Source organism: Carlito syrichta, unplaced genomic scaffold (genome assembly GCF_000164805.1).
Source record: "Carlito syrichta isolate Samal-C Ts95f unplaced genomic scaffold, Tarsius_syrichta-2.0.1 Scaffold303134, whole genome shotgun sequence".
Taxonomy (NCBI): domain Eukaryota; kingdom Metazoa; phylum Chordata; class Mammalia; order Primates; family Tarsiidae; genus Carlito; species Carlito syrichta.
In genome coordinates, this window is record NW_007247230.1 from 111,180 (window position 1) to 124,607 (window position 13,428).

The 13,428-nt window shown below is 52.8% G+C and overlaps 1 protein-coding gene across 2 annotated transcripts in view; it reads left to right on the top strand.

Annotated features, from left to right (window-relative positions):
- The first annotated feature begins 6 nt into the window (after positions 1-6).
- DGAT2 (diacylglycerol O-acyltransferase 2) overlaps positions 7-13,428 on the top strand; it is a 35,723-nt gene continuing 22,301 nt past the window's right edge. For both annotated transcript variants that reach the window (XM_008057821.1, XM_021712219.1), the window contains exon 1: positions 7-176. In XM_008057821.1, the coding sequence (XP_008056012.1) occupies positions 56-176 (121 nt within the window). In that variant the 5' untranslated portion in view covers positions 7-55. The remainder of the gene's footprint in view (positions 177-13,428) is intronic.

Consider the following 13,428-nt stretch of genomic DNA (forward strand, 5'->3'; position numbering starts at 1 on the left):
AGGGGCGCGAGAGAAGGCGGCTTCCCGCGGGGCGGTGACCGGTGCAGACTTCAGCATGAAGACCCTCATCGCCGCCTACTCTGGGGTCCTGCGTGGCGAGCGTCGGTCCGGGGCTGCCCGGAGCCAGAGCGCTAACGGAGGATCTGCGCTATCGCGTGAGGGGTCTGGGCGATGGGGTGAGTGTCTGAAGGGTGAGCTGTCGCAGCTGAGTGGTCGGCAGGGCCTTGGGGGCTTCATCCTGGGGCTGTGAAACTGCAAGAGTTTCAAGAAGGGGCTCTGTGGCAGACTGGGGGGTGTTCATAAGATGTGCGCACGTGGCTGGAGGGCTGGCTGACCGCTACAGGTTGAGGTCCCGGTACCTTTTATTTTGGAAGCTCGGTCCCCCGCTCTCCTCCCACCATCTAGATCTGGAATAAAGAAAAAAATGATCGTTACCTAGTCTTATCCAGGCAGCCTGGCATCGTAGTCAAGTCTGGCTCATTCTTCATTCTGGCACTCCTCGATTTTTGCGGCCTCTGTTACATCACTTCCCGTCCCCCAGCTTGTTTTCCATCATCTGTGACGTGGGAGTGATACCACCCACCCTTTTCAGTTATTAGGAATAACTGAAAATATTCGAGACCTTCTCCCCAACTTCTAGTACTGTTCGCGACCCCTGGCAGTTCCCTACCCTCTCCCCTCACCAGGTGGAACAAGCTTTGGCAGTGGGAGACTGGATGGGGCAAGGTGGCAAGGATTTTGCTGTCTCCAGCCACTGGACAGGGTACATGCCTGGCTGGGACAGGTGTTCCTGCCCTGTCCTGTGCTCCACACCTATCCTTCAGCCCAGGCTCTAGAGTCCACTAAGCAGCAGATTTGAGCCTAGCACTCTTAGAAGGCAGGACAGAGAGCCCTGGATGTCCTCCAGGCCCTCAGTGAATCAGGGGCAGAGTTGAGGTCAAACGCTACAAGTTTTCCCATGCAAAGTAGAGCATCCCTTCCACGTCCCTTATCTATAGTTGGAGAAACCGAGGTAGGAGGAAACATGCTCAGGGTTTTCTTAGCAGATGCTAAGGGCGTTGAAGGCAAATCTGGGAAACACTGCGAGGTCACCACAGCTGTCTTGGTCTTGCATGAAGCCTCTCTTCCTCCTCCTAAGTCTGTATTCTGCCTCTCTGACTTGGGATTTTTTTTTTTTTTTTAGTAAATTCCCTACTCTGCCTACCTTCTTCATAAAAATAAAACATGCTAATTATGGGAATTTTGGAAAATATAGACAAAAAAGAAAGAATATGAAAATTGCTAGTAAATGGCTAGTCAAAGATATTTTCCTATTAGCATCTTAGTATATTTCTTGATCATTTTCTTTATACATATTATATAGATATGAGGGTGCATTGTAGGTATAGTTTGAATCCTGTTTTCTCCCTCTTAACGTTACATCATAAGAATTTCCTTCTGTTAATCAAACTTCTAATGTCCTAGTGACTGCAAAGTAAGCAACCCAGCAGCTGTATCAAAGTTTAGCCGTGTCTGGGCATTGGCATTGCTCTGTGTGTGGCTGTCACATGGCTATCTGCCCTTCTTGGTCTGGGTGCTGATTGCTGCCCTTGGAGAGGTACCGAGCTGCTGCTGCCATTTTGAGGACAAGCAGTCTGAGCTGCCCCATGCACTCATCCCAGTGGCCTTTCACGGCTCCATCTCTCACTTAAGTCCTTTTCAGTTTCTTGTACCCTTGACAGGGAAGGAAGGGAGAGACTTGCCCATATTCATGCTTTTAAAAGTGTTCTTGCTCCAGATGATGGAATGGGGTGCTCTCTCTGATGATCCTTCCTGGAGAGCCTCTTCCCTTGGCTCAGCTGTGCCTTCCAGGAGTCAGGACCCTGGCTCTCATATTTTTGACTTAGAGTTTGTTACTAACTTGTACTCTAGCAAATGCTTTTAACCAAATCACATAATATCATATCGGTGTCATTTCCCCATGTTATCAGATCTTGAAAACACGATTTTTGGCCAGGCATGGTGGCTCATGCCTAGAATCCCAGCACTTTGGGAGGCCAATGTGAGAGGATTGCCTGAGCCCATGGGTTCAAGACCAGCCTGGGCAACTTGGCGAGACCTCATCTCTACAATAAATTAAAAAAAAATTAGCCGGGCATAGTGGTGTGTATCTGTAGTTCCAGCTACTTGGAAGGCTGAAGCAGAAGGATTGCCGGAGTCCAGCAGGTCGAGGCTGCGGTGGCCGGGAGCAAGCTACTGCCCTCCAGTCTGAGTGACAGAGTGAGACTCCAACTTAAAAACATAAACAAGCCGGGCTCGGTGGCTCAGCCTGTAATCCCGCGCCTTTGGTTGGGAGGCTGAGGTGAGTGGATTGCCTGAGCCTGCGGGTTCGAGACCCGCCTGGGCAGGCGAGACCTCATCTCTATGGTAAATAAAAAAAAATTAGCCGGGCGTGGTAGCGTGCGCCTGTAGTTCCAGCTACTCGGAAGGCTGAGGCGGAAGGATCGCTGGAGCCCAGCAGGTCGAGGCTGCGGTGGCCAGGAGCGGCCACTGCACTCCGTCTGGGCGACAGTGAGGCTCCAACTCAAAAAAACAAAACAAAAACAAAAAGCATGATTTTTTTTTTTTTTTTTTTTTTTACTGGGTGCAAGGAATTGCATCATGGAATGCAGGAAGGGCTGGTATGAAATGCAAACCTGTCCGTTTAGCTCTCTGGGATCTACTTCGGTTAAAGACTGGGTGGGGTAGGAGGGTGCTAAAGCATTTTGTGTTATCTGGGCATCTCCATTATACCTGCTTTCTAAATCTTTGGTTCTTGAAGACACTCCCCAGTGGCCTAGTTTGCTTCTGTGGATAAGTTTCCATTGTTGTGAGGTAGTGAACACCCTGTCAGTGGCAGAATTCAAGGAGAAACATGGATTCTGTGAAGGGAAGTCCTCTGATGGGTGAGAGATTAAAACAGATATTTTGGCATCTGGTTTCTTGGCTAAAAGGAAAGGCCAGCTGTGGGAGCATGAGTGGGTGGGTGGGTGCTGAGGGGAGGAGGTGGAGTCTGGGTTGGTATTTTCCAATCTCTGAAGGCCTGTCCTGTGCCAGATGAGGAGGGGGCAGAGTTACTTGTGTCTGCATCCCTGCCTTCTTCCTTGGACAGAGGGCTCTTCATGTTAGAGCCCTCTGTCACCTGCCTGTATCCCCAGGGCTCAGCACAGGACCCAGCTCGAGATGGTGGTGATCTCAGTTGAATTCTGAGCTGATTATTGTGCATGACTCCAAAGAGCAAAGCTAGGAGCAGAGGTGGGCTGGGGGGACAGGTTAGTGGAATCCTTGCCCCAGCTGTTGAGAGCTGCAGCAGGCTGGAGTAGGTGAAGGTGGAGTTCCCCATCGCTGTGGGTATGCTTAAAACTAAGTGGCTAGATAGTTGGGGATGACTTGGGACTGAGACAGTCCCCTAACCCAGACCTAAAGCATAGACCGGGAACGTCATTCCTGGTCCTCTCTCCGATTCTATGCAATGCCCCCTTCCCTACATCACTTCCCTAACTGTGCAGTGGCCACTTTGGGTTATGTGCCTCACCAAGGGTTCATCTGGGCTGATAAAGGGCCACGTGTAATATTTTATTAGCAGGCTGGGTGACTCAGTGGCTGTGGTAGAAATTCTGCCCTATCCCCACCCTCCCATCCCCAAGTTCAGCAGCAAGGGCTTGAGCCATAAAAACGTAGATATCAGGCTGGGCCTGTAATCCCAGCACTTTGGGAGGTTAAGGCAGGAAGATTGATTGAACCCAGGAGTTTGAGACCAGCCTGGGCAACATAGCAAGACCTCGTCTCTTAAAAAAGGTAAAAACAAATTTGCCCGGCGTGATGGTGCATGCTTGTAGTCCCAGCTGCTCGGGAGGCTGAAGCAGGAGGATGGCTGAGCCCAGGTTGAGGTTGCAGTGAGCTGTGACTGTGTCACTGCATTCCAGTCTGGGTGACAGAGTGAGACTCTGACTCAAAAAAGAAAAAAGAAATCTGGCCCAACCCTCATGTTACAGATGGGAACACTGAGGTCCCCAGAGAGAAGGGACTTTCCCAGGGTTATCAAAGCTAGGCTAGAACCCAGATCCATCTCCCAGTCTGTGGTTTGCCTTCTTAAACTAAGAGAAGGTAGGTGAGATCATGAAGGGCTGAGTGCAGGGCTCTGCACATTGGAGGTCTGCTGAGTGAGTGAAGGTTGTCCCTGGTCTCCATGCTGGGAGTGGCAGCTCAGCCCTTCTCAAGCTTTCTGAGGAAGCTCCTCCAGCTTGCCCTGGTAGATAGAGGCGCCAAGAGTCCCCAGAGCTTCGGCTGCCAGGTGAACTGCCAATTGCTCTGGCTCCCAATCATGCTTTGGAACTTCCACATTCCTCCTTATTATCTAGGAAGACACCATGAGCAGCCCATTGCCTCACACCCTCCTCTCCTGCCGTGTCACTCCGCATGCTGCAGACTTGCAGTGGTTTTCCTGTTCCCCAGCATTACCGGGCCGGTCCTGTCTCAGGGCCTTTGCGCGTGCTACCCTCTGCTCAGATCTTTGCGTGACTGGCCGTGTCTGAACATGTGGTCTCCTCTGAGAGGCCCTTCCTGGCTGCCCCACGTAGAGAGCTGTCCCTAGTCACCACACCTTGTTTTAGCCCTTACCACTACCTAAACTGTCATGTGTGCTAATCTGTTTAAGTAATTGTCTCCCCCCATAAGAATATCAGCCCCTTGGGAACAGGGTCCTTGTCTGTCTTTGTCAGTGTTGTGTTCTCAGCATCTCCCACAGTACCTGCAGGTAATAGGTACTTAGTAAATATTGAAATAATGAATGAATCATTAATGGGACTGCCCATCCTCTTGGCAAGAAGCCCTTTTAACTTCAGTGTGGTTCCTTGAGCCTTCCTCAGACTGCCTTTGTTCTGTATCCACCTGGATTGGGTGCTTGGATTGTAGGTGTTCTCTGTCCTGGAGATACCTATAGTCTGGCAAGGAGCTGGCTCTGGGCTCACCATGGTCCCCCTCATCGCTCCAGGGCTTATAAGCCAGAGACCCAGGTTTCCAGCCCTGCCTTTTTCTAATAGGACCTGACTGGGTGGCTCACTTCCCTCTGGGGATCTCACTTGGTTTCAGGAAAATAGGGCCAGAACCTCAGGCTCTCAAGGCTGTGAGGGTTTAGCTAGCCAGAATTCAAAGTGCTTTGTAGACTAACTTGTAACACTCATATTAGTCTTTGTCTTTTGTCTTGGAGGACACATGCAACAGGTCTCAACACTGTGGAGCATGACAGACTGTGCTCTGGGGCTTCTAGGAAGTTTCACTGAGGTGGGGACTTGGGGGTGGTTCCTTTGGTTTATTGATTGAGCCCCTTCTGTGTGTCAGCTGCAGTTCCTGCCTTGCAGGAAGTGAGATTGGGGGGATGACGGTGCAGACTGGTCAGAGCAATGACAGGGAAGGAAGCAAGGGGAACTGTGGAAGCCTGGGGGTGGGGTGCAGGGGAACTTAATCACCCTGGGGTCAGAGAAGGCTTCCTGGAAGAGGTGACATTCAGTCAGGTCTTGAGAGATGAATGGACGTCAGCAAGGCAGGCAAGAACATTCAGGTGCATTCAGTCAATCAACAAACATTGGCATGAAGCATGAGATTTGGGTGGGAGAGGCAGACTGACTGCAGGGCCTCCGAGTGACCACCCTAGGCTGAGGTCCTGGTGTGCTGAGAGGCAGGGATAGAGGAGTCAGAGAGGATGTTGTATCCAGGCTATGGGGGCTTGCCTATATCCACCCAGGGAGGAAGATTGAGAGCTCTCAGGAGAGGAGCCTGGTGCAGTTTCCTGGCCTCTGTACTTCTGGTGGTCTCCTGGTATGGAGGTGCTGCTGGCTGATTTAAGGGCCTATGGGCAGGGCCCAGGCTGGGAGTCAGGCCTGAGGTCTGTCTGGCCACTACACTGCCACTGAACCTCCTGCAGCCTCAGGAAGCCACACCCCTTCCTGACTCTGTCTCCTCATCTATAAAATGGGCACAAACCTGATAAGAGTGTCTGCCCAGATCATGGTTCAGACCCAGAGGCTGAACCTGTGAGACCCTTGGGCAAATTGACAGAAGCAGCAGACGACGTGAATGCCTGTTCTTATTGGAATAGGATTAACAGTTCTGAGCTCCGCCTCTGCTTCTCGTGTGACCCCGGCATGACCCTGCCTCCCGGGGCTTCAGCCTTCTCATCGGCGAGGTAAGCAGGGCTGGGTGACAAGACCCCCTTGGGTTCCCTCCAACTCTGCTGGAGAAATGTGACTCCAGTCTTGCCCCTGATTGCTGTGGGGCTCCTTGAGGTCAACTACCTCCTCCTTCTTGTCCTCAGCTTCTCATTGTGAAAGTGGGGCGCTCATCCAGGTTGGAGCCAAGGTAAGTTCCCCAGAAAAACCCGTCCCCTTCTCCCCACGCGTGCCTGTGTGTCGTGATAGGAGCCTATTTTGGAGATTCCTTGGTGGCATACTCACAAGCTGGTACCATGGCAACCCCTCCCACCGCAGTAACAACTTTTGAATGTGCTAGGTCAGTGTGTGGGGGTAGGGAAAGTGAACCATTGGGGTCTCAGCAAGGAGTCCGGGGTTCTGGTTGTAGCTCCAGAGTATCAGGAACATGGCATCCTAGGGGCCACTTCCTTGGCCTGATCTCTCAGGACTCAACCCTGCTTGATGAAAACCAAATACATGAAAATCTAGGCTCCTGGAGTAGCCAGGAAGGGGCTTGTATTCCCCTGAGGGGGATCTTCTGTGGATACAAATTCATTAGTGGGCTCTAGCAGAGCACAGAAGACCCATGTTGGCAGGACCCAGTTTTCACTGAATCCACCCAACTCCCTAATTTAGTGCTAATGGGGAAACCAAGGCCTGGAGAGGAGAGGAAGAAGGCTAGGGTCCCAGCAAGGCTGTGGATGCACAGGATGACGCTCCTGCAGCAGGCCCTGATGACCAAGCCAGGTGCTTCCTATCCAGCACACCAAGCTGGCTGTGGGTGGGTGTTTCAGGAGCCTGTCCTCTCCTTTGGACCAGATGTCCCAGGGGGCCTGCTTGAAGGACACCTAATTTTCAAAACAGAACCCTTAAAGGGAGTTGTTAGCCTTTCTAAAGAAGAATTCACTGGCATGTTGGAACCAGGTGGATGGTGAGCTAGTTGCCTAGGGTTTCTCAGGCACCAGCTGAAGGTCAGGGGTGCGGGAGTGGGAGCATCGGCTGGCTCACCTCACGGCATTCAAGACAGAGGTCGCGACTCGACCTGGCATTCCAGTCCTTCACACTTCCTTCTTTCCCTACTTTCTCAACTAGACTCGGTCTCTGTGCTCCAACCTGACTAGACTCCTTGCGGTTCCTCAGGCTTGTCCTCTCTGGGTTCCAGGCCTTAGCAGATGCCTTTGCAGCCCTCTACAGCCTGGGGTCCAGGCCCTGCACCCTCCTTCCAGAAGGCATCCCTGAGAATACCCTCCTGCCTAGGCGGGGGCCTCCCCTAGAGTCCTAGCCCTCTGTGCGTGTTTGTTCACAGCCTTGTCTCCCAAGCCATATCTGGGGTGGGCAGCCCAGGAACAGAGCCCAGCCTCCAGCAGGTCTGGAAGGAGGGTCTGAAAGCCCCTCCTGGAGCCTGGCAGGCAAAGTGTGCTTAGAAGGCACTTAGATGAATGCTAGTTGCAGACTCCACCCTTCTCTCCCTTCCTCTGGGTCCTTCCACTTGTGCTCCAACATTAACTGACCCTTCCAGCCTTGGGAGACCTTTCCTTCCTGATTCCCCAGAAATTTCTGTTTGACCCTCTGTCATGGCACGGATCAGTCAGCAGTGAAATGGATTCACCTCTTTTCTTGTCTAGGCCCTGATTATTCATTGCAGTCCCTGTGAGCCTTCAGTCATTTGACAAACATTGGCCAAGCACCTGCTCTGTGCCTGACCCCTTGCTGGACATGGGGACGCAGATGCATGAGACATGCTCCCTACAAACAAACTCACTCTCCCAGAGAAGGGGCTGAGGTAGGGGTGAGCTGGGGTCACGTAGGGGAAGAAGGGCTTTCCAGAGGAGGGACTGGCATGCTGGTCTCCAAGGGGTGAGTGCTCAGTGCCTGGCAGGTACCCAGTGTGTGAGACTAACCGAACCAGACTTGGAAGGACAGGGCTCCACCTGGGGCACTGCAGACAGGGCAGAATGTGGGAGACTTCCTGGAGGGAAAGCATGTAGTGAGGTACCTAATGGGACAACTTGATGTGCCAGGCTTGTGGGAGTCTGGAACGGGACTCTAGTAGCACAGAAGTGACCTTCTGGGGCTGGCAGCCTTGCCATGACTGGCCCCCTTGTCCATGTGTGTGAATTCCCACTAAATAGTGCCTGCCTAGGGCCCCTGGAAGAGAACTCAGCTCTGGCCTGGAAGAAGTGACATCTCTTTATCCTGGGGCTGGAAGGGTAGGCCAGGGGTCATTATTCCATCCCTCTGTCTCCATGCAACTTGTACCCTGTACTTTGGGGTAACTTAGGGGTGACTTCCACACTTGTCTAGGCCCAGAGTAGAGGTTAGGTCCAGATGAGCCCATGCGTGGCATCCTTGGGGCTAGGGATGTGAGCAGGATGACCCCCTCGCACCCCACTAAGGAGCCCAGAGAGGCTGTTCACACCCCTGCACCCTCACTGGCATCTTTCTGGCCCTTTAACAGACATGCTGGCAACTCTGGCCCTTTTCCGTAAGTCATTTAGGGGCCAATCAACAATCCTGCAGCAAAGCAAAGTAGGACAGAGTCTCAGCAGGGAAAGTGACTGGCCAGGTCTCAAAGCAGGTAAGAGAGTCCTAAGTCTGTCTGTCGCCTCCGCCGCAAGGCAGGGCAGGCGTTACGATGCCCATGACAGGAGGGGACACCGAGGCTTATGTGATAATTAACCTGCATTCACACAGATCTGTACTATTTATGAAGTGCTTGTCTTACATTATCTCATTTTAATTCTCATAAGCTAGAGGGTACGTATTAGCTCCACTGTACAGATGAGGAAACTGAGGCTTTCATAGGAAGTGACTCATCTAGGCCACACTTCCAGTGAGTTAGGGGCCAGAATCTCCTGTCTCCCAGGCCTGTTCTCTGCATCTTCTGGCTGGCATGCCCCCCTCAGATGCCAGTAGTGCGTGAGTGGAGGAATGGAGGAAGTAATGTGGGCTGTCCGGAGGCATGACCCACCCTCTCCTCATCTATGGCTCTTCCCCTGCATGTGAAGGCCGCTCTGTCTCATTCCCCTGATTATTTTTCTCACAGCTCTCACCACTGCCTGATATTATACTGTACATGAACATGTAGCTGTTTTCTCTCTCTCTCAGCAGAATTTCTCTGCTGTGTTCACTGCTATTTTCCCAGTGGCTAGTATTAGTTCTTGACCCCTTGTATATGCTCTACGCTTTGGGGCTTATCTTTCTCCCCACCCACCTTTTCCAGGAAGCCCCGATTTCTGCCCATTCTGACTTCTCTTTTCTCAGCCTGTGTTTTGGGTAGTGGTGCACCCCTATTTCTGAGCTGCTGAGCATTTGGGCCTGCCTCATTGGAACTCCCTGCAAGCCTGGTTCAGCAGTCACCCCCAGCCATGGTGCCCACTCTCCTACTCTTTACCTCCTGGATCTAGTCTTCAGGACCTGGCCAGGCCTCGTGGCCTCCCTGTAGCCTCCCCTATTGCCGTCCTTGCTTCGCTCCCTCTTCTCATAACACACAGCTCGTGACCTGCACCTCTTGGAGAACCCTGGGCATGCTCACTTTTCTACCCCTTCCCGCTCTGGGAGATGGGGAAGCAATGATACTCGCTACACTCAATCACCTAACAAGTGCCAGTGTACCTCACTTTTTTTTTTTGAGTTGGAGTCTCACCCTGTGCCCAGGCTGGAGTGCAGTGGGATGCTCATGGCCACCACAGTCTCAACCTGCTGCACTCAGGCGATCCTTCTGCCTCAGCCTTCCAAGTAGCTGAAACTACAGGCACGCGCCACCACACCCAGCTAATTTTTTATTTATTATAGAGATGAGGTCTCTCCAAGTTGCCCAGACTGGTCTTGAAACTGTGGTCTGAGGCAATCCTCTCACCTCGGCCTCCCAAAGTGCTGGGATTAATAGGTGTGAGCCTCTGTGCCCGGCATACCTCACATTTTTAAATTTAATATTCCTAACAACCCGGGAGGTGGGGATCATTACCCTCATTTTCCAGATGAGAAAACTGAAGAGAGCAAGGTTAAGTGACTTGTCCAAGGTCATAGAGCCAGGCAGGGGCAGAACTGACCCAGGGCCCTTTCTCAGGTCTAGGGGACTGGGGAGAAGACTCTGCAGCCATCAGGCACGAGAGAGGAAGCCCTGCACACTTTGGTTTCACCAGCCCTGAGGTGCGGTCCTCTGGTTATCAGATGTTGAGCAAGGAGATGTTTACACACACCCATCACCTCCCCCAGCTCTTGGACTCAGGACTGTTTGGCCTCCTACTGTGGGCAGCAGTGGTTTTGCCCTCGAGGCAGAGCTTGACTTGTGGGACACATGGGTGGGCTTCTACCCCTGTAATGCCAGGCTACCTACCATGGCCCCCATGAGACTGTGGGCATGGTAAGGGCAGATCAGGCCGCCGCCTCAGTCAAGGTGTGTTCCTGAAGGCTGGGCGTGGGTTGGCCTTTTAGTGGGGACTGGCCCTCAGTTGTGCAGTGTTGTAGAGATGGTGAGGGATGTGAGCCCAGATACCTGCTCTGAGTCTTGGCTCTCCGCACCCTGACCTCAAGCAAATGGTTCAGGCTCTTTTGGCTTCAGCTCACCTCAGTTTCCTTCCTGATGAAATGGGGTTGTAGTCCTTGCCTTGTCTACCTCCCCACAGAGGCTGTGGGACAGTGATGCCCCATGCAGACTTGGGGAAGGAGCTGGACTACCTCCTAGCCGGTAAGCAGGCTGCTGCCATGTAGGAGCAAATGAGGTGTGTAAAATAAGTGCCACTGGGGCACGGCTCCTTGAATTGGCTCTTGGGAATCTTTTCTTCTACAGCCTGGCTCGTCTCTCCACATGAAACAAAGACATCTGTAGGCAAGGGGTTGTATTCCCTGCATAGATAGGAAAACTCGTTCTTTGGGAGGGTGAGAGGCTCACCCCCATCTCCGGGGTCCTCAGTTTTGGGACTGGCTGTACCCCCTGCCAGACGGCTCAAACTAACTTGGGCACCCAGGCCTGTGACTGCCTCTTGGGGCTTGTGGATTTATCAACCTTGCGGTAAATCTCTACTTGCTCCTGTTCTCATCGGGGCCTGTGCAGGGCTGGGTCCTGGCACCCAGGAGTCACTGGCAGAGGAGGATGGCTAAGTAAATAGGCACCGGCCGCCGGGGGAGTGTGCAGAGAGCACTGTGCTGAGGGATCAGGTGGGAGCTGGACCTAGGCGAGATGCTCAGGCTCCCTGGGGCCCCACCCAGGAGTGGGAACAGTCAGGCTGGGTGTGAAGGTGGTGGCATCTGATTGCAGCATTGGCATCCCACCAGCTTCTGCTAGACCCTTCCCAGCCACAGCTGGGCAGAGGAAGTGCTGACAGCCAGGTGGCAAGGGCTGGCAGTGGACTGGGGGTACCTGGCTGAATCCTCACTTCCTATCTGCCTGGGCAGCTGTACCTGGGCTGCTGCAAGGTGGTGAGCTCCAGGTCCCAGATACCCAACCAGGAGCTCTTGGGAGTGTGGACTCCAGAGACCCGAGTTCATCCTCCATACCCCCATTTTGCAGAGGGGGAAACCAAAGCCCAGAGACATGAAGTGACTTGGCAAGTTGACATGGGAGTTGGTGGCAGAGCTGGGACTACATCCCTAAGTCTTACTGCACAGGATACCTGCTTCTAGCCCACCTCTCTGAAGGAAGATGCCACTCATTTTCCCATCCGCTTCCAGCCTCCCCCAGCTTTGCTGTGGGGGGAAGAAAGAAGGAGCTTGGAGACCGAGAGTATAGGGACAGACGCAGGCCTGGTCATGGGGCCTGAAATGAGTCCAGTTCTTTCAGCCTCTGCTGAATGGCCTTGGCAGATGTCATCTTTAAAATGAGGATGTTGACGCCAAACTCACAGGAGTCCAAGCGCTTTGAAAGCCTTGAAGCATCATGGCCTCTTGGGCACCATACCTGTTGCTGTCCGCTCAGGGGAGGGAGCCCTGGGGTCCTGAGGAACAGCCAGAGCAGAGACCTGCTCTTCCTCTTGCTCAGCCAGGCCCTCAGGCAGCTTCCAGTCAGATACCAGAATTGTTTTGTAATTTGCAGTTAGTACAAGATGAGGGCTGCAGGACCCGAGAGGGTGACTCTGTCTCCCTCTTTTGACTTTACCTTCAAACAGGATATCTCCATGGGGTAGCAAGACGGTTCCTGATGGTTCCAGGCCTGTGTGGGCCTAAGAGTTTATAATCTCGGGAAGAAAGACCTATTTCTGAAGGCTTCCTGGAGGACATACTGCCCTCTCTGGGTTTTGAAGAACCTGCTGCTGTATCCGTTGTCAGGGAATCATCATGTGGGCACAGCAGGGGAGGGCCTTCTAGACAGAGGAGCAATGACTCCACGTGTCTTAGGCACACTGGGGCTCCTGCTGGGCCCTGGGTCTCAGCATCTGTAGACAGCCAAGCTCTGGGACTGAGTTTTGTGGTCAGCCGGGTTGGGATTGTCTGAGTGGTACAGGCCTGAGAAAGGCAGAGTTGCAGCCCTCCCGGCCGCCCCCTCCAGGCAGTTCCCCATCAAGCTTCCACACCAGCACTTGGCCCTCCCTGGTAGACTGCATTTTCCACTTTGTTGTCAGAGCCAACTGTGGGCGGTCGTTGGGTTGGGTAAGGCCGGGTGAGAACAGGATGGACACTGCGGGATGATCTGGGCTCTGGCCCATCTGGCTGTGAGACTTGTGCAAGTCCTCCAGGCCCCCGATTCCTAGTCCCTATAATAGGGTAAGTGTTGAACTAGTTGGGCTGTGGTCCTGCACTCTGACCTGATCTAATTGTAAGAGACCTTAGAAACTTAGCACATGCATTTGAATTAGGCTTAAGGAAGAAGTTCTGGGTCTTTTCGATTGTTTCAATTGGGGATATATCATCAGTGTAGAATGTCTCCACTCCTCCCCAAGCAGGAGTGCTGTCACATCCACAGGGACTACACGGATGAGTCCCAGCACACTTTCTCTAAGCACTCCTCACCTGGCTCCAGGGTCCTGCCTGCCACAGGAAGCAGTCAGCCTCAAGAAGAGCCTGACCCCTTCTCCCCAGTGCCTTTTTTTCCTGCTGAACAAAGGGTGGCAGCTCCCAGCTTCACCCCCATCGCCGTGCCCTGTTTTTGGTCTGAGGCACTTAGTGCTTCAGTGTTTCTCAAACTCAGTTACCTGGGGGTCTTGTTCAAATGCAGATTTTGAATCTGTAGATCTGGGCTGGGACCAGGATCCTGTGTTTCCTTTTTTTTTTTTTTTTTTTGAGG